We start from the raw sequence: 21,717 nt of genomic DNA, 5'->3' as shown, positions 1-21,717 counted from the left end.
ATTGCAGTTGTGGCTTAATGCCACCTTTGAAGCTTTTCTTCCAAATAAATGTATTGTCGATGAGAAAGACGCAGCCATTCGAAATCGAACAGTCGAGGGAGCAAGGCTTGCTCACCTAACTCCTCTGGAAGAAGGAAGAAAATTTCCTGAAGTGTTTCGAGCATATATCATGATGTTTTCTAAACGCTATCATTTCAGTCCTTCGATGGCTCCATTTGTTAAAAGAGAAGTAGGCTCTGAATGGTTCACGCGAAAGTTTCCTACACCTTCTCCAGATCAACAAGCTGAATTAATGGCTGTTTGGGAAGCCTTTCTAACTCCCAAGCTGCTGTATCATCGACTGCGGATGACAAAGAGCCATTTTTGCCTTCTCAGCTATCAACCCAACCTTGTGTCGATGCAATTTGGCCTGGTTCAGCTCAAACCCAAGTGCATGTATGACAAAAGGATCCATATGTGTCTGCATACTATGCATTCATCTGAAGAAAACTATGAGTCCAAAATTACCAGATATGTTGGTGTCATACCCCAAAATTTTCCCATCATATTATGGCTCACATGACTTTCAACTGCTTAAATGAACAACAGTCGACCAATTTGACCTAAAAGTCAACTATGGTCAAATCACAGTCAAAACTCCTAATTTTTGTCAACATCAATATTTTGATGTCACATTCATCATTTGATCAAGGTTTGGTTATGATTCATCAAGGAGAGCTCAGAAATCATCAAAAGTTCAAGATGCTAATTTAGGGTTTCTAGGAGAAAGTCAACTCAACTTTGACTAGTCATATCTCTCTCATACTTTATCAGAAATTCCCCAATCATTGCTTATTCGCAAGGAAATTCAATTATCTACAACTTTTATGTTGGGCCCAAGGTCAAGAAATGCTTCCGCATAAGAGATATGGTTCAAAACATTACAGGTCCTTCTAGAAGCTCGCAAAAAGCTGTTTTTTGTCAGGAAGCCTATCATCAAGACAAAATACTCAAATACAAAATATATTCCAAAGTGGCTTATAGAGGACATCTTGAGCTTTGCAAAAAGTCCTAGAACTCTTCCATATCTTAAAAATTGAGGGAGATACGCCTTGTCAAAGTTGGTCAATTTTGGATGGAAAATGTGAAGCAAATAAGGTTCAAAATGGATTTTCTTCCAAATAGGCCCATATTTTTATGACCCAAACTTGTTCCAAAGAGTACTAAGAACCCATAAAACCTTTCCCACGCCCTTTGTGATTTTATTATATTTTTAATGAATTTTTATTCATTAAAAATGTAGTTTAAGTCAAATAAATCAAGAAAATATGAAAGATATGATTTAGTGTTGATTTCTAATCATTCCTAATCATCCAAATATCAAATTTTTTGAGCCAAATTCGCGGGGATTGAGATTGGTGAGAGAATATGCAAATTTGGCCAATTTTGGAAAGAATAAAAATCAAATTTCAATCAAATTCAATCCTTGATTCAATGAAGATTCATCCATATTTTAGTGACCTAAATTGCTCTCCTATATATACACAACAATTCCAAATGCCAAGGGGAGGATTTTCTGGCCTCCAAAACCCTAACCGAGTTCATAAAAGTCAAGAAAAAATACAAAATTGATTTTGCAATTGTAGGAGGATTCAAGGGCGTTAGATTATCAAAACACTATCCTTGGGGAATAGTAAAGCAATTCAAATCGATTTCCAGGCTTAAGGCATCAAGAACACACAACTACTCATCAAGATTTGCCATTTGTTTCTGATTCGTTTTCTTGCATACGGCCACTATAAGTTGATTTCGATTGCATAATCATGTTTGTATGAGTCCATAGGATGTTTCTGGGCCATGTATTTTGAGTTTGATCGCAGGTATAACGTTTCACCATTGTTAGGGTTTAAAAGCTCTAAATTGGGATTTTCCCGTAGAGACAAAATTTACTTGAATTAGTGGTACCACCGTGTTCAGGGCATAATTTCCAATTGATCCATGGTCTCCATGTAAGTTTATACTGCGTATTTGAGGTTTTTAAAGTTCACAGGTGTTGTAGAGAGCCTTCACTATTGGCTGTAGCAACGAGTGGCCCGTTGGTAAAAGTCTGGGAAATATTTGAGACGAAGAGGAAGACTCCCAGGCGCGAAAATGATTTAAATCTGGTAAAGAATATTTGTTTTATTCAATTAGTTTTGCGTTTGGTTTATGTACAGCATAGCAAAAACGGTTCAGCGGAGGAAGGCTAAGTCAAAGGTCTCTGATAGGGATGTGCGTGTGTTCGATCCCTCACTCCCACACATATTTTCTAAAAATTGCTCAATCCCAGATCTAATGCGCCACACAGGCGAAGGCTCACCATGCACGCACCTCAGCAGCCATTAGATTGCAAGCTGCTCAAATCCAACGCACCTGGATTGAAAGTCTACCATGGATCTTCAGAAGCGCACCACATAGGATCAATGCCCAGGTTTTTTTAATCCTTTTATTATTTTTATTTCATAAACTATTTTATTTATATCTTTTTTTTATTTTAAGAATTAAATTTAGGTTTTATTTATAATCCTAATTAAGGTATTGTTTTCAATTAATTGGGCTTAATTAATTAATTAGATTAATAAGTAGGATTAGGCTCCCTTTTAATGACAAATTAATTCGATTTAGTTAATTTAGGTTAGAGTTAATTTATTAATGGTTTTAATCGAATTAATCGATTGCGAAGATTAATAATCAATTATTTAATTAATTAAATAATATATCCAAATAGGTTTATTTGCTAAGGGTTTTAACCAATTCGATTGGTTACGATGATTAGTAATCTTCATAAATTCGTTATTTGTTTTAATCAAACCTATTGATTACGATAATTAACGATAATTAATTTCCTTCATATTAATAATCCATTTAAAATATAATCAATTTGTTAATGGTTATAATCGAAATTAGGATAATTAACTATCCTTCATTAATTTATTAATCGTTTTAATCAAACTAATTGGTTGCGATGGTTAATAATAAAATAATTCAATTCCCAAAACAATTCAAATAATCTATTAAAACACATTTATTTGCTAATGGTGATAATCGAATCAATCGATTAGAATAATTAGCAATTCTTTATATTATTTGTTAATTATGGTGATCAAACCTATTGATCATCGCGATTAATAGAACATATTATAATCAGGGTTGTACGCCACATTAAAACAAATCCCTTTCACAAACTACGAATTTCAAAACCGCGATAAGGTAATTCAAAATACCTTACAATCTACGAATTTCAAAACTGCGATAAGGTAGTTCAAAATACCTTTCAAACAACCTCATATTAAATCTAAGGCGTACAACCCTGCCCCAAACTACGTAGACTCTGATCCTCCATAAGGAGGTACGTAGGCACTTGAATAACCAAGGCGAGTCCCCTTCCCCAAAACCTCAATTAGGTTTAAATCTCACTTTTAACCCTATTCACTTTCTGTCCTTTTCCATAAACCCCAAACCTTACCATAAGACTCTTATAAACCTCAAATGCAAACCTTAGGAAAGGGTTAAGGGTGCCTACCACCTTCCTTTGACCTGAATATAATAACTTACCCAGAATTCTCTAAAACTTCGTAGGGTTTCCTATTCGCCCTGGTAGAATAGGTGGCGACTCTAAAATCTTTAATTTTTAGAGTAGAGCTGGCGACTCTGCTAGGGATGAAACAATTGGTGAATTATTATGCTCCTAGGTTTGGTTTAAGGTTTAGGGTACAGGTTAATTATCAGGGTTTGGCTAAATTATCAGGGTTAGGATTTTGGGGTTAGGGTTTAGGTTTTTTATTAAATATTTAATTTTCTATTTATTTATTTATCTACAGTTTTTTTATTTACAGTAATTTTTTACAGAAATTTAAATAAATATTTGTTTAATTGCATATTTGTTTTTACTGTATTTTCTGGGATATATAAATTGTGGTTAAGACATAAGTGTGGGAATTATCCTTAAGCCCAGGGGAGACTTGCATTGCCTACGAGTCTTATTGATAATTCCACTCAGAGTGGGTTGAATATCCGGAAATTTCCAAAACGAGGCTTGACTTTGTTGAGGGTAGGACTTGGTATTTGGCTGATCTCTTTGAGAACCTACCCTTAAAACTCGAACCTTATGGGCAAATGAGTTGTTCTAAAATCCATAGAGACAAAAAGTCTCGGAGGCTACGAACGGCCCAATGAGACCCTTGTTAGAACATACCCATGGGAAGGGTAGACTCCCTAAGCCGTCATGCCAAACCTATGAACTTAGGGTTAGGTGCTTATTATATGTTTGCAATTTATATACTACAAATATCTTTGTTTTAATTCTGCACGTCTTTCTACGCGTGCCCTGGCCTGTAGGGATTCTGTTTCCAAGATCATGTCCTTCCCACGAAGGACATCTCCATTTATGCACGTCAATTGGCCTCTCGATGGTCATGAGACCTAGTGGCTGTCTTGAACAGTCACCATGTGCCTACATCTACGCACTCCCTAGCCGGTAGGGATTCTACTTTTAAGATTGCATTCTTCACACGAAGGACATCTTCGTTAGCATACGTCAATTGGCCTCTCGATGGCCATGAGATCTCGTGACTGTCTTGAACGGTCACCTCTTGCTTGCTCCTGCGCACCCCCTAACTTGTAGGGTTTAGATCTCCATGTATGCATCTTTCATCCCTAGTCTGTAGGGATTTCACTTCGTCCGGTATCGTCCTTAGATAGGTTGTGTTCTGCATAGAGAACCTTCCCACGAGGGACAACTTCGTTAGCATACGTCAATTGGCCTCCCGATGACCATGAGATCTAGTGACTGTCTTGAACGGTCACCGGCTGCTACCTTCTGCGTACTCCCTAATCTAAGGGATTTCCATTGGCGCGTCATAACATCTAGCTTGCAAGGATTTCACTAGGGTATAATGTCACCTCTAAATACGCATAGGCTATCCTTAAGGTTATATCTGTCGCACGTCGGCATTGCATGTAAGGAGTCATAATATACACAGAAGGAGGAGTCTTTTGCATATGCATGCATTTGCATTTTCATACATTCATACATTTACATTTGCATTTCTACCTTCGCCCGTATCCCTACTTACCGTGCTAGCCGATTTCCTGAGACTCACGACGAAAATCAAAGGATCACAAACTATGGAGAGAGAAGGATAAATTATCAAGAAACGAAAATGAACTTGGTCTTACAAAAAAAAAGGGGATGCCTTTCACCATGCCCGCCACATGTCCAGGCCTTTTCGTAACAGGATTGTAAATACAATAAAGGTTATCATCGAGCAAGGATTAGTTCAACAAAGAAGTTCCCCCATAGATACACTCAAGAGCTATCTAGTAATAAAGGGGTTCATCTTAGAACATAACAAAGCTTGCGAGGACGCTCTGCGATAACTTGGGGGGCAAGGGTCAGCCCGACTGGGGCAATATCCTGAACAAAGATGCATAATTACGATGGAGGGAAGGCGATATATCTTAACTCCCCACCAAAGGGCAAAAGGGTCGTAGGTTTTCTATATCAATTTACAAACACTGAAGGTTGCAAACGGTGATAATACCCTTAGAAAAAGTGAAAGAGGTTCAGTCAAAGGAAACTCATGAAGTTCCAGACGACGAAAACCCACCGCTAACAATTTATTCCCAACAGGTTTGACATGCCCAAGGAGAGTTCGAGGTTACCCTTTACTTCTACAAGTCACAGAAATAAGAAGTAAAACAAAGTCATTGGATTTACAAAGGAGATTGTCCCTAGCATCAATAGGTTTTATCAGCTCAGAATTTCAATCTCTACGATCGCTAAGTGTTATCGAGGATAAAAGTTGTACCTTCTGATTAACAATTCTAATGGGATAACCATGCAGGTTTTGGAGTTAATTCATTCGCTTCATTCTATCACTACTACGACTTTCCACTCGCACCCTTCTATTCTATTTTCAAATTTCGATTTCCGATTACTAACAAACTTAAAAGAGAATAACAAAATACAAATAACTAAATCTTGCTAAACATATGCTTTCAAGGTAAGACCGAGTCGACGATGTAAGGCATTGTTTCAAATCCCTAAATAGTGGAGAAATAAGGAGATAATCCGTAGTCAACCCCCTCGAGCCAAGAGTTGGAGTTTGTTTCTATTTTTCAAATAAACCTTAATTTCAACCAGGGGCAGGGTAGATTTCGATTAATTCAATGGTGTATTTTGTGGTCAAGAGAATCAGCCAATCCAAGCAAGGGTTCAAGCAAAGGGTCAAGCAAAGGTTCAAGCAAAGGTTCAAGCATAAGGATCAAGCAAACGATGAAAGCACATCTTCTTCCTCACATTCATCAAAAACAAAATGATGAAGAAGCAATGGAAACAATATTCACAACATCTTCTTCCTCAATACATCATCGAGGACGTATCAAAGTCGAAGCTTACAAATCAAGGTCAACATGTAAGTCACAATATTCAAAATACAAGGGTCAATATTTCAAAAGGAGCATTAAAAAAAAAGAGGAGAAAAGCGCCCGCTAAGTCAAAATGGAAAATTCCATAAAAGGAAACAAAAAATGACTTAGGCAAAAATTAGGGCATCCCGATGGATCAAATTCAAAGGAATTGGCTCATGCAAAAATAAGGTATAGAAAAACAAAAGCAAAATACAAAGGATGATCTTGTGACTGCTAAATCATCGAAGCTTCCCATCGATGCTTGGATGTCTACAACATTTTTCATCGGTGCTTGGATCTCTACTAAGGCTTTGCTCAACATCAAAACTGAAACGATTCTCTTGCAAATGAAACACATTCATTGGATTAAACGAACTTTAGGATTGGAGAACATCAAGGAGAAAGGGGTGGGTTAAATAAATTTTGAGCCTTATATCCGTTGTTTCTTAAACCATGAACCAGGCCAAATTACAACATTCAAAAGTCCTAATTGAGGCAAGGTTAACTACGAAAGCATATTAAGCAGGATTTTGTTATACTGACTCCTAGGGTTGTTAAAACTGTTCCTAACCACTACGCTTCTTCAAACATTCATCTCCGATCATCAGGTTCTAATTCATAACGGACTTCGATTTCAAAACTTGCATGCGCATCGCATTGGAGTTACTTCTCAAAGGGCATGGCGTCATCTACGAATACTCACTTAGCATCAAGGAAAGCTTGAAATTGATTTAATCAAAGGTGATCATTTCTAATAAATACTCTTGAATGGGGGAACCACGTCCAGAGGGTTCTCCTAAACACGGGAAAAATTTCAAAGATTACAGGGGCATACAATCAAAGATCCTATTAACTAGGGGCATTCATCCTAGGGTTCAATCGACTTGGGTCACATCTCGGAGCAATAACAATCAGGGGCATGTCAAACATAGGAGAAATTTAAACCAAATGAATAAAACACTATGGATAGCCTTCCATATCCTGGAGATCGAGGGCGTACCCTTCAATATAAACATTGAAACACATGTATCACATTTGTATGACAAGGTTATTTCTCGGAACACTTCCTTCACGGCTTGGAGATCAGAGGCATTTGTTTTCCACAAAAAAATATTGGGGCAGTGGATATCAAATCCATAGGGTGAACAATTCGAAAGGTTAAAATGGTGGAGAACCTCAAAAGGTTAAAGGTGGAGAATTTCAAAAGGTTAAAGGTGTGGAGAATTTCAAGAGGTTAAAGGTGCGAAGAATTGCAAAGGTTTAAGACGTGGAGAATTTCGAAAAGTCAAAGGCGTGGAGTAATTCAAAGAGACAAACCAGGGCAAGACGCACAACAAAAGGAAAAGGCATCCTCACACTTTACAACCTCCAAAAAATCTTTCTCCTAACTACGATCTTCAAGTTCAAAAGTAGGCATGGGGAAGTCACGCTAGCATCACACCCCACCCTATCAAACAACCTTACAAGACTAGCGAGCTATATACGCTTTTGGTTCCCAACAACCTAGCATTGGAGTATCATGAAAATATACATAAGTCATGCATTGCATACATAGGTTAATACATTACATCTCATACATCAAAACGTCTATTAAAAAAAAAAACAAAGGGTACCAAGGGATTGGTTCAGGACCTAATGGTCTAGAAGGAGACTAAAACCTGAAGTTCCGCTCGAAAACATTCTACGCATAAGCATTACTAGTCGGCATAAGCATAGTCGCTGCATGGTTTAAACAAATTCAATGGATTATAAGGAGATAAAATCTGGGGATCACCATATATACATACACATTAGCATACATATATGGGGAAAAGATCCTGAAGGTTAAGAATCTTTTGACACAGGGAATGTGGTTTATCTGCCTTGTACAAAGCCTAAGGTTGATGGTGAAGGACTCACTGTGGAGACTCTATTATCTGCCTTGTACAAAGCCCAAGGTTGTGGCTAAATCTGGATAGGGGAATACCTATGAGTAGGGTTTTGACTCTGAGGGGAGTATGTGCCTTGTACAAAGCCCAAGGTTGAGGCTGACTTTTAAAATGGGGAAAGATCTACCAGTGTGGGATCTTTTGACTCAGAGGGGATTCTAGACTCTGTTGAGGATTATCCTATTGTTTAGGAACTAAAGGTTGACCCTACTGAGGATTGTGCTTTTGTTAATTAGGAATTGATGAATGAAAGACCCAGGTTTGAAGATTGACTCTACTGGGGAATGTGTTTGAGTAATTGACCTAAGGTAGACTCTACCGTGGAATTGGTTTTTATTGACTGATACTGACCTAGATGGGACTCAACTGGTGAGATTATCTTTTAAAAGTTGAATTTTTTGAAGCTAGCCCTTTCCAGGGAATTTATGACTTTAAAGGACTGATTTTGGAGGCTAACCCTTTCCAGGGTTTTTCTTAAAATGAAGGAATTGGTGTGGAAGCTAACCCTTTCCATGGAATTTTGACTTTAAGGAGGAGTAATTAACTATTTGAGACTTCTTGTTTAAAGCCCAAGATTAAGGCTGACTCTGACTGAGGATAGACAGATGTGGAACCTAGATTCTGCTAAAGAGGAAAATTATTGGAGATTGAAGATAAAGGTGACAGAGACTGTCCATGTCTTTCATTCCAAAAGGTGAACTCAATACTGAGATTGAGACAATCTTGGCTTATTTAAAGTCTGGTTTTAAGAATAGAAGAAATTCACCAGGGTAGGTAAAAGGTGACTAAATACCTGTTCCTATGTTTATAAGAAACCTGATGGGTCCTTGTATACAAGCTCAAGAGGAAGCTGGGAATGCTTTTAAGAAGCCTGTGGGTCCTTGTACAAAGCCTAAGAGGAGGCTAATCGAGGGTCATCGAGGGTCCTTGTTATAGCACAAGAGAAAGCTATGTGGTTTTGAACTTATTTTGGCCCTAAGCAAATGGGTTTAGGGGGAATAATTCCTCTTGGGTGGATGTATCCTATTTTGGTTCTAAGGCTTTTTTCAAGATGTTTCACCGGGAATAATTCATCTTGAGGTTTGAACTAAAGATCTCTAATTAGGAAAGAGCCTTCACCGGGAAGACATTCTCAATCCTAGGCCATAGTCCTATAATAAATATATAGTTTATCTGTCCTAAGGGTTACACTCATACGTTGTTCTAAACAATATATATATATATATATACAGTTTATATTTGACAGTAATTTAAATGAAAAAATGTAAATTGAAAGCTTGTAAAGCCTAACCTGGATGGAGTGGAGGCCTTTGAAGATGTATGTACAAAGCCTTACCAGTAGCTTTATTATTTATTGGCAACAGTTGAAGGTTGAAATGTAACCAGTTGAATATTTTATTTAAAACAGAAGAAGTGAAGATGGACACTAGGTCACATAGGTATCTGAAGAGTTTCACCGGGAATAATGCCCTTCAAATACCAGAAGAATGTTTTGAAAACAGAGAGAAGATTTTGAAAATACAGTTTTGAAAAACAAACTATGAAAAGAAAGAAGGTGTTGGGTCTTACACTCTAATACATGCCCAGAGATTTATTTACTGTTTATAAAAACAGTTGAAAGATTTGAAATGATACAAGGTTTTGTTGTCTGAAAACCTTGATCGTCTGTTTAATCGAAGCTTAAAAATAGTTTTAAAAATTGACAAAAGTCAACTTAATTAGGGTAAAGACAAAGTCTATACCTAATTAAGACCTAAATGATTAGGGTTTTATCACAACAATATTTACAAGAGATTAGGTTTTGAAAATCAAATGAAAATTATATTTTAAAGTATTAAAACATACTTAAAATATGTGATTTTAAACCTAATTAAAACATATTGAAATAATATATTTTTTTGTGATTTTTTTGGATATTCTCAAAATAGATATATTAAATGAGAAGTGTGTGAAAAATCAAGAGAAAATGTTTTAATTTGATAGGTGAATTAATTAGTTGGAGTTGTGAAGAAAATGAAAGAAAATAGTGGTAAAAGAATAGGCTTTTGTCTCCACCAGGGTTTGAACACATGCCCTTGAAGTTACCAGCTCAAAATAACATCACTGGGCCAACGCGCGCTTGGTGACAAAGTAGTGACCCCAAGGCAATATATTGGTTATCAATTGTGTAGAGCAAAGAAAAAAAATAAAATCAAAAGGTATGGGGCGAGGGGGATTCGAACCCCAGACCTGTGGGTAAGAGAGTACTAAGAGCGCATGTGAGGCCGCTAGGGCAAACGATGAATTCGTTTAGTAAACGGATTCAACTAAATATATTTTAAACTTGAACCCTAAAAGTCAAAATAATGGCGCCATCACCATCTTCGTCTTCAACCTCAAGATCATTCATTTTTGAATTTCTGAACTCTCTCAATTCTCAACCATTTGCAAAGATATAAACATCAAACTTGTTCTAAATTCTCTCACGGTTTCAAATATGTAACTAACATAAGCTATAATTAACTATAACTACTGAATTATATAAAATACGTGAAGAACCCTAAAAATTGAAACTGAAATTAAATGGCTACACTGAAGAATAAATGAATGATGATAGAGGGTTTTTAATCCTCTGATGATGCTGAATGAAATGGTATTGAGTTTTAACAAAATAAGTGCACGAATTAAAGAGGCGGAGTTCGAAAACTTACCTCTAAAACTGAAGGTCGTGGTGATGGTGTAGAGCTTCTGGCTTTGCATGAATGATTGCAAAAGCTTTCTGGGACCTTGTTGATACTATCTGGGCACTTAGATTGCTTTGAATACCTCTAAATTAATCTACTCGACCCCTCTTACTTGAGCTTCAGGCAGAAATGGAAGATGGTGATTCTGCACTTACAGATGAGCCGCGACCATCTGGATAACTTCACTACACCCTAAGGAATGTGTCTGAATGCTTGGACTTGCTTGAAACCCTCTGAATTGTTCTACAGACCTCCAACTGACTTTGCTCCAAATTGAAAGTGAAGATGGTGTTCTTGCACTTACAGAAGTGATCCAGGTGCTTGGATCACTTCTAATGGACCCCCTTGAGAGGTTTGAACACTTAGTTTCAAAGGAAGAGCTCTGGTTTGAAGAACCCGAGTCTTCTTGCCAAAGAACCTTTGAAAAACCTAAGTGAGAGAGGAAGAAGGAGAAAGCAAGAATTGGAGTTGCTTTGGTGTATTTTTGAATCTGAATTATTGTTGTGATGCTGAACCGCGATTTATTTTTGCTTCAGGCTGATGAAGATGATGTGCGAATGATGCGTAAAAACGGGGGCTACAACTGGAGGTATGGTTTTGAACCTCTTTTCCTTTTTTTTTCTGGAAATTCAGGTGGTGTTGTTGAAGAACACCCTCGAATTGTTGTTGCTGAATTTTGATTCTTTTGAAGAACAATTTGAATTGTTGCAAATTGTTTGAAACAACTTTGAATCGTTGTTGTAGGCTTTTGATGAAGGTGATGCCATAACACCTCTTTGGATTGTGGAGGACTTGAAGATGAACTTCAAGTGGTTGGAAGCTTGAAGATGAAGATCCTCAAGTTGTTGGAAGCTTGAAGATGAAGATCTATTGAAGAACTACCTTCTCCTTCTTCCTTACTTTGTAACTAGAATACTCACCTCCAATAGAGAGACTCTTGGCTTGAGAATTTCTTCTTGCCAAGAGATCTATTGAACAATATGAGCAATAGAGAGAAGAGAGAAAGTAAGTAGTAAAGTTGCTTTTGTGTGCCAAATACTAAGGAGAGCCCTTATATTTATAGGCAAAAATTAGGGATATGTTAGGTATAAAGTAAATTGGTAGCCAAGTTTGTGATTATTGCAAGAAAAGAATATTCCCTTTAGGCTAATCATCACCAAGTAATCATTACCAAGCTTCCTTAGTTGTTGAATTGGCTTGGTGGCCAAGTATCATAAATTATGCACATGGGGTAAATTATGCACATGGGATGGATTCTTCATAAATCTTGTAGTGCCACGACATAAGCTTGATTTTATGTCATAAAGTTGGTAACTTCTAAGTGTAGTAGAGTTATGACATAAAGATATCCTTCTTTGACTTTCTTTGACTTTCTTTGACTTTTTGACTTGATTTGGGATTTTGGGCCCTCTTGAATTATTTTTGTTGGACTTTGCTAATTCCACCATTTTTGTTTCTTTTTCATGTTACATGAGGATTCTTGAAGAAAGAATGAAGAATCTTGAATTTCAAGAATGGAGATTTTGAAGATTGAAGAATTCAAGAAAGTCTTGAAGCTTTATTTTTCTTTTGTTGTAATTCCAACTTTAGAATTTGTATGATCTTGGAATTTGTATGAATGAAACTTTGAATGTAATCTTGAATCTTTGGATAAAGTCCACTTGTAATTCATTTGAAATTTAGAACTTGTTCATGTAAAGAACTCCATTTGTAAATGCTTGAATTTCTTTTAGAACTTGAATGAAATTGTTATTCAAACATGAAGTTTGAATATTCTTGAATGATATTGAATGGAATTTGAATTCCTTTGAAATGTTGAAAATTTGAATGACCCCTTTTGAAAAGGAAATGGTGGAATATCGTTGTAGCGAAAATTTGAATTTAAAGTCTTGAAACATATTCTTGCACCATGAACCCGGATAGCACATTGCATTTGGATTTATGGCCTTGAATAATCATTTGAAATGATTTTTTCCAACAAATGGGCTAAAAAGACATTTCTTGCAAATTTTGATGAAATTCCCATGAATGATCAAATAATCCGTATGAAACAAATCTTCACCATGAGCAATCCATAGGCCCAAAAATCATGAAAAAAATTTCAAACAAGTCTCTTAAATCACACCAATTGGCAATGGCGCATTTAAAATGAAAACCTCCATGAACATGAAATTATCTGCAAAGAATGAGTGGATGAATGAAGTCTTGATCACGGCTTCCAAACCGATCAAGAAACATTTTTGAATTTGACGTCAACGATGTGACATCTCAGGGGGGTCAAAATTAGGGTATGACACTGGGTTGAATCTTTTTTCTTGGAAGGATTGATTTTGTTCACTATGAGTTTTGTGTCAAAGTGACATGGGAAATTTTTTACACATCTTTCCAAATGACCTTCTGGGGCTAACGGTCCTGATCTTACCGAGCAGATCAGATGGCCAGCAACAATGAAGGCTTGAAGTTCGGAACGGTTGAGAGGGAAAAAAAGGGTTGTACCTGCAAGGCACTCAGATGCCAAAGTAAGAATGTGTTCCACAAGGTACAACAAAGTGAGAGAATTTTGGGGTAAGAAAAGATTACCTTGCCCTCTGTGGCAAGAGGGCTATTTATAGGTGTCCTTATGCGGAATTGACTCCTCCTTCTAAGGCAGAGATGTAGGTAATGCGCGTGCTAGCTGCTTACCGGGCACAAGGCTCTCTCGTGGTCGGTTGTCCTGGACGTTTTCCCGGAGCGGTCCGGGGGAGGCTGCCACGCGTGGTCTAAGGCACCTTGGGCCGAAGGTTGGATAGGGCCAATTAGAATGATTGGGTTGGTCCAGAACACGAGCCCCCCAAGTCGTTGCTTCTACTCATGGGAGTGACGACTTAGAGGAAGTTTGATCCGGGGGATCTTCTGGGAATATGTGCTCTGAGTATCCGAGGGGGATGGGCCTGAAGCTTCTGGGGAGAGGAAGGGTTAGGCCGGAAGTCAGGAAGTGTGTCGTTTCAGGAAAGTTAGTTGGGGGGCGTGTCGCATTTAATGTGATGTGATGGCTACCCTATTCCTAGGCTGCTAGGGTTAATGATGACCATATCATTTCACATAGTTGCACGTGCGGCGCATGTGACATCTTCAGCAGCCTATAAATATCAGGGTTTGCCATTTTCCCCAAACTTTTCAAATTCCTTTCTTTCGTTCTCTCTTCTCTGCTGCCGACCGAGAGCTTTGCTGTGGTTATCTTCTTCCTGTTCTTCGTTTCTTCCGCGAAAATCCTACTTGTAAGTTCGTTTTTGTCCTTATTTATGACTTCTCATGCTTTGATGTTTGTTAGGAATTGCTTGCATGTGGTTAGGACAGGTTTTTTAGGAATGATTTTTGATGAAGATATAGGGTGAAACTAGCGGTAGGTGGTGGAGACGGAGGATTTCTCCGCCGCTGATGGCTGTGTGTGGTTGAATCTCTCGCTTGAGGATACCATTCAGCCTATTGATAGCGGTTTGGGAGTATTGATCAACCGTGACTGTGTTTTTAGTGTTTTTTCTAGGAGAATAGGTCATTATGACGTAGTGTGTGTCTTTGCCCTTTCCATTGGCGCGTGTCTCCCTTTTGCTCGGATTCTGTTTTTTTGGACAGGGGCAAGGTCGCGGGCCGTTCGGTCCTTGGACCGTTGGTGCGCCCTTTCACCCTGAACGGTGGTAGAAGGGTGGATTTGATTTAGCTGTCGAATTCACTGTTCTCCCCTGTGTTTCAGGTGAAATATGGCCGAAGTGGGGCGTCCGTCAGCCTCGGGCTCGTCGTCCTCTACTCCCCCGGCCCGGCAGGAGGTGCCTCTGTCGGCCTGGGTGGTCTAGGAAGCGCTTGACATCGAGAGTTATTTTGTGGAGGATGACTCGGATATTTTCACGGAGATTGGGGGTCACGTGGATCCTTCCGGGGATACCTCCAGGAATGGATGGTCGGCTCTTATCCCGACTGAGGGGGATCATATATGTGACGTATATACTCCCGATTTGCTCCCCATGTACGAGGTAGTCTTCTGGGAGATGGGGTTTCGCGTGCCTTTTTCCGAGTTTCAGATGGCCGTTCTTAACCACCTGGAGGTGGCCCCTGCGCAGCTTGACCCTAATTCGATCGCTTTCATCCGGGCGTTCGAGCTGGTCTACTCTCACCAGAAGATAGGGGCGACAATCCATTTGTTCTTTTATATATTTTGTGTGCAACGCACGGTGAGGGACGACCGCTTTGGATGGGTGTCTTTGAAGCAGTCTAAGAAAATTTTCAAGTCTTACTCGGATTCCTTGAAGGGTTATAAGCCCCGCTTCTTCCTCATCCGTCCTCAGTCTCGGGAGGCCCGTGACAGTGTCTTCACTAGGGTTCCGACCGTGGATGTCAACGGTCGTCCAGTACTTAATGATATTGGGGAGCCAGTCACTGCTCGGAGGCATAAATTTAGATTTTTCTGGTCTCGGGATCACTTTGAGTATGGCACTGACCAGTATATCACTAAACTTTCGGATTTGGATGAGGATGTACGGGGGGACTATGCTCTCCTTCAGAACTTCGTGCAGGGCCTTCCTACGGTCGCCAAAGTGGACCGTTTGGGGAAGCCTGTTGTGGACGAAGATGGGGAGATCGTTAGGGAACCAGGCGTGATCAGTATAAAGGAACTCCTGGCTAGTGGGTCTGATGTGGGCGCATTTGCCTATCTGGGTATCTGCCCCTCTCCCCTTTGTTTTGTTATTTTGACTTGTCATTTTGTTATCGTGGCTTTTGGTAGTGATCTTATGACGGACTGATCCTTACGTTTTTATTTTTCATTTGCAGAGTCGATGGATCGGGCGCGTCATGAACGGATGCTCAGACAGGCGAGCAAGGCCAAGAGGATTGTTAAGAAGACTGCTGGCCCTAGGTTGGATGCGGTGCAGAGGTCTCCGACGACGGGCTCGAGCACTTCCTATTCCTCCCCAGCAGCTGTTGGTTCCCCGTTGCGGGCTTTTGACTAGGGTGAATCCCTGAGGCCGGTCACGGTGCTTCCTTCCCCTCTTCTTCAGTAGCCGGATCCGGACGCACTGGTCCATCATAAACGGCAGAGGGTCGAGGCCATGGATCTGACTCAGGAAGAGCTCGGCGATATCTTTACTATCCTTTCATGCTTCCTCCAGCCCAGGTTCTTTGAGGGAGGACCTTCTCTGACCATTCCCCATGCTGAATCTCTTCATATTGAAGGTTTGGAGCCTTCCGTTCGGCAAAGATTCTTGGTGCAGGATGCCTCAGCTATGGTTCGGGTGCTTGAGCTGGCTACCCTTTATGCTCGTTCGGCGCCCTTATCTGTGGAAGCGGTGAGGCTGCTCGAGGAGGATGTTAAGGTGAAGACATCTGCTCTGGCGGAACGAGACCAGTTGCTGAGGGAGCAGGGTGAGGAGCTGGCGACCGTGAAGGCTCGGCTGAATGCGAAGGAAGATGCCCTGGAGGACGTGCAGGGTCAATACACTTTGCTCTCTCGTACTTTGTATGGAGCAATGTTATCTTCCTCGGTGAAGGAGGCTTCTCTCCGCCGATCTCAGGCTCCTGCTGAGGATGAGACAGAGGAGGAGAGGGATCTCTTGACCCGAGCGGATTTGATCCAGTACATCAGAGTCTTGGGGGGTGATTGTGTCGCTGCAGCCGAAGACACCTTCAACTCCACGGTGGCCCAGCTCAAATTGAAGAATCCTGGGGTGGAGTTGGTGACCGAGGACACCGGGCCGTATCATCGCGTGAATGGCGACCAGATTGTTTCTCTGGTCTTCGGGGGAGGGCCTGCGACTCAGGAGGCTAAGGAAGTTCAGATGGAGGAAGGTGCTTGAAGGTTTTCTGTTTTAAGTGTTTAAGTGTTAGGCCTGCGAGCTTCTTTTTTTTTGTAATGTTATTCCGGGGGGTATGCCCCCCGTTTTGGTTTTGTAAGTATATTACCGGCTCGGTCTTCGCGGCCGTAGTTGGGCACAATCCCAGACTTTTTCTCGTTTTCTTAAGAAGTACTTAGTTTTTAACGTTTATCGTTTGCTGTGCGCGTTTCTTGGAGTCTGTGTGCATGTGTTCTGATTTCTTGGGTGGTGTGACGTTGGTTTCCAACGTCTTTATTCTTTAATTACTTTTTCTGTTTCCCAGGGATGAGTGGCGCTAAGGGAGGAAAGGTTTCTTCAACCTCGTGCTCTCGTGGAGTGAAGAAGGTGAATGAGAAGAAGAAGGTTTCGACCGACTCTGCTTCTCGTTCCCAGGGGCCCGGGGCCCGGATGCTCGAGCTCAGCTATCTGGCGTGAGAGTCGTGGTTGATGTTGATGGCTCTGAGACCGAGTGGGATGAAGATTGGTATCAGTATCTTCATTCGGAGGAATTTACCCGTCGGGCGGAATAAATTGTTTTCTTTTTATGTGGTGTCTGTTTTGTAACTCCCGTGAATGATGAATAAAGTATTGTTGTTGTGTTTTCCGTGTGCTTATCTGTTTTTTATTTTGCTTATTTGGAAGATTTGCTCGACTGTAATGTTTTAATCGCCAAGTGTGTGGAACTGTGGTCGATTACCAGGGACATGTGCCTGGCGGGAGGTGAGTCTCGGATTTCGATGTGCTGAGTTCCGAGGCTCATGGCGTGAATGGTCCCCTCGCGAGCGGGGTGTTATGCCGACATGGTACTTGTTTACGACGGGAGTGCTCGGTATTCGTGCCCCCCCGAAGGACAAGGAGTCCGCTCGACTAAGAAAGCGGACTTCTGTCTTTTTGTTTTATTTCTTTAGGTGCTTAGCATGTACCCGAGCCGCACCTGTGTTTTTAGTTGTAGTATTGTTTGAGTTTTTCAGCGTTCCAAGGTCGAGCGAGTTCTTCTCCTTGCAGGTTTTCCAGATAATACGCCCCGTTTTCGGTCTTTGCTCGGCCGCGGTAGGGGCCCTCCTAGTTGGCGGCCAGTTTGCCCTCCCGGGAGTCTTTGTGGTTTCTTTTGAGTACTAGGCTGTCTACCTCGAATTCTCGTTTAATGACCTTTGCATCGTGTTGTAGGGCAATTTTTTGTTTGAGCGAGGCTTCGCGCAGCGCGGCTCCTGTCCGGATTTCTTCGACCAGGTCAAGCTCTTCTCTAATTGCCTCGAGGTTACCCTCCCCTTCGAGGGGTTCCTCGGTGCGTCTGGTGGGCACGTGTACTTCGACGGGGATCACGGCCTCTGTCCCATATGTAAGTCGGAAGGGGGTCTCCCCGGTGGTGGAGTATGGGGTGGTACGATAGGCCCAAAGGACGCTGTGTAGTTCCTCGACCCATCCCTTCTTGCTCTCATCTAGTCTTCTTCTAATGCCCCTCAGGTTACTCTGTTGGCGGCCTCAGCTTGTCCGTTTGTCTGGTGGTGTTCGACTGACGCGAAGTATTGTTTGGTCCCTAATTTCGTGACGAACTCTTGAAAGCGCCCATCGATGAACTGGGTACCGTTGTCGATGATGATGGCCAGAGGTATGCCGAACCGTGCGAGGATGTTCCTTTTGTAGAAACGGAGCACGTTCAGAGATGTGATTTTGGCCAATGGTTCGACTTATATCCATTTGGTGAAGTAGTCAACCGCGACTATGAGGTATTTGTTCTGATTGCTCCCGGTTACGAACGGACCAAGGAGATCCATGCCCCACCGGGCGAATGGCCAAGGAGATGACAAAGACTTGAGTTTGTTGGGGGGTGCGAGGTGCATGTCCCCAAAACGCTGGCATTTGTCGCATCTCTTCACGTATTCTTTGGCGTCGTGCTGCATGGTGGGCCAATAGTATCCGGCCCAGAGTACTTTCTGAGCGAGGGATCTTCCTCCTAGGTGCTGGGAGTTGATTCCTTCGTGTATATCTCGGAGTATGTGGGGGGCCGTGCCCTCTTCGATGCATTTAAGGAGAGGTATAGAGAATCCTCGTCTGTAGAGATGATTTTCGATCAAGACGTACGAGCAGGCTCTCCTTCGGATTACAGAGGCCTCCTTGAGATCAGCGGGCAGAAGGTCGCTTGTTAAATAGTTGTATACGGGGGTCATCCAGCAGGATGCATCTCCGATTGCGTTTACAAGTGCTAGCCCGGGCGAAGGTTCAGTGCTAGGTTTTGGTAGTATTTCTTGGATCACGGATTTGTTGCCCCCTTTCTTCCTTGTGCTGGCTAGCTTTGACAGGACATCCGCTCGAGAATTGTGTTCTCTTGGGATATGTTTTATTTTGGCGCTCCTAAATTGGGCCCGTCTTCCGCACACGAGGGTTGAGTACTCGGCGAGGGTCTTGCTTTTGACTTGATATTCGCCCGAGATGTGGGAAGCGACCAGTTGGGAGTCACTGAACACCTCAATTTCCTCGGCTTCTAGGTCGTTTTCAAGGCGCAATCCGGCGAGCAGAGCCTCGTATTCGGCCTGATTGTTGGATGTTGGGAATGAGAGAGAGAGGGACACTTCTATGAGGACCCCTTCCCCGTTTTCCAGGATAATTCCTACCCCGCTCCCGGATGAGCTCGATGCCCCGTCTACGTATAGGGTCCATCTTCGGGCATTGTTGTTTGTTGTTTCGGGGAAAGCCATTTCGGCCACAAAATCGGCCAAGACCTGTGCTTTGATGGCCTTTCTTCCCTCGTACTTTATGTCGAACTCTGCGAGTTCTAGCGACCAGCGGAGCATTCTCCCGACCATGTCTGGACGCGCAAGCAATTGTTTTATGGGTTGCTCGGTTCGCACGATTATAGTGTGGGCCAAGAAGTAGTGCCTTAGTCTTCTTGCTGCAGTCACTAGTGCGAGCCTGACTTTTTCGATCTGTTGGTATCTAACTTCGGGTCCTTGGAGCGCTTTGATCGTGAAATAAATGGGTCTCTGGCCCTCTGGGGTTTCTCGTATTAAGGCTGCACTCACGACCTCGGTGGCCACGGCGAGGTAGAGATACAAGGTCTCTCCAGCTTCGGGTCGGGATAAGACTGGTGGGCTTGAGAGGGCTTGCTTGAGATGGGAGAGAGCGCACTCGCATTCCTCCGTCCACTCGAAGGCGGTTTCTTTACGCAGGAGTTTGAATAGGGGCAGGGCATGTTGAGCGGATTTGGCCACAAACCTGAATAGTGATGTGAGCATGCCGTTTAGTGTTTGGATTGATTTCTTCAAGTTCGGAGTGGGTAAGCCCGAGAAGGCCCTGCATTTGTTTAGATTCGCCTCGATTCCTCTTTCGGTTAGGTAGAAACCGAGGAATTTTCCTGCTCGGACGCCAAAAGTGCACTTCTCGGGGTTGAACCTCATTTTGCACTTTCGGGCTTGCTCGAAGACTTTTTGAGGTGGGCGGCATGATCGGTTACTTTTTGGGATTTGACGATCATGTCGTCCATGTAGACTTCGAGCATATCGCCAATTTCGGCCTGAAATACTTTGTTCATCATGCGTTGGTACGTTGCGCCGGCGTTCTTCAGACCGAAGGGCATTACATTGTAGTAATAGTTGCCCGATTCGGTCATGAAGGCCATGTATTTTTTGTCAGTTTTAGACATGGGTATTTGGTTATACCCATAATATGCATCCATGAATGATAGTAATTTAAAACCGGCGGAATTGTCAACTAGTTTGTCTATATTGGGTAGGGGATATGCGTCTTTTGGGCAAGCCCTATTAAGGTCGGTGTAGTCAATGAACATGCGCCATTTTCCATTTGATTTTTTAACAAGTACAACGTTGGAGAGCCAAGTGGTGTACTTGGCCTCTGATATAAATTTCTCCTCTAGGAGGTCTTTTACAGCTAGTTCGGCCGCGGCCGTTTTCTCTGGTGATTACTTTCTCCTCCTCTGGGCAACAGCCTTGCAGGCGGGGTCGATAGTTAGGTGATGGCAAGTCACTTCTGGGTCGAGTCCGAGCATCTCGGTTGCGCTCCAGGCAAACAGGTCGGCGTTCTCGCGGAGGCAAGCTTTGAGTTTTCTTTTGGCGAGCTCCAGTTAGTCTGCTCCAATTATGACTCCTCTGGTCGGATCCTCCCCGAGGGCTACAAGCTCGAAATTTCCGTCTGGAATCGGTCGGAAGCCCTCCTCTGATGTCTCCGAGTGTGTGCCCTGCTCGGGTTCCTTAAGGAAGCGACTGTCTAGGTCGACAATGTCGATGAACGGGATTGGTTTGTTGGGTTCGGAGATTACGGTCGCTGCTTTGTCTTGAGGGGCTGTCTTTATCAAACTTAGGCCTTTGGTGGAGGCTTTGAAGCATCTTCTGGCCGCTTTGATGTCGCCGTTGAGTGTCGCGACATGTCCTTTGGCCGTGTAATACTTGAGTTTTAGGTGCACGGTTGAGGGGACTGCGATTAACTCGGCCAGGGTCGGGCGTCCCAAGATGCACTGATAGATTGAGGGGCAGTCGATGACCAAGAATTGGACTTTGACGGCCCTTGCAGTTTCTGCCAATCCAATGGAAAAGATGAGTTCGACGAACCCCCATGGTTTTGTCACAGTGCCGTTGAAACCTTGTAGGTCTGATCCCACATAAGGGGTGAGGTGGCTGTCGTTAAGCTGCAATGTTCTGAATAGTTGGGAGTACATGATGTCCACCGAACTCCCTTGATCGACCAGTATGCATCGCACGTCAAAGTTGGCCATCCGAGCCCGGATGAGGAGGGGGATGGTCGCGTTGGGCGCTCCACCAGGCAGTTCCTCTTTGTAGAAAG

General features: G+C 42.1%; 1 protein-coding gene across 1 annotated transcript; it reads right to left on the bottom strand.

The window, feature by feature from the left end:
• Window positions 1-18,611: 18,611 nt before the first annotated feature.
• LOC131604820 (uncharacterized) lies at window positions 18,612-20,318 on the bottom strand. The gene has a single exon (XM_058877236.1). The coding sequence runs from the start codon at window positions 20,316-20,318 to the stop codon at window positions 18,612-18,614; it is 1,707 nt and encodes a 568-aa protein (XP_058733219.1).
• Between the last annotated feature and the right edge of the window lie 1,399 nt (window positions 20,319-21,717).

The sequence above is a fragment of the Vicia villosa genome, linkage group LG5 (assembly GCF_029867415.1).
Source record: "Vicia villosa cultivar HV-30 ecotype Madison, WI linkage group LG5, Vvil1.0, whole genome shotgun sequence".
Taxonomy (NCBI): domain Eukaryota; kingdom Viridiplantae; phylum Streptophyta; class Magnoliopsida; order Fabales; family Fabaceae; genus Vicia; species Vicia villosa.
This window is presented reverse-complemented; position numbering and strand designations above follow the sequence as displayed.

Excerpts from the sequence above, each read along its gene's own strand:
- LOC131604820 (XM_058877236.1), bottom strand. The coding sequence starts at position 20,318 with ATGAGGTTCAACCCCGAGAAGTGCACTTTTGGCGTCCGAGCAGGAAAA.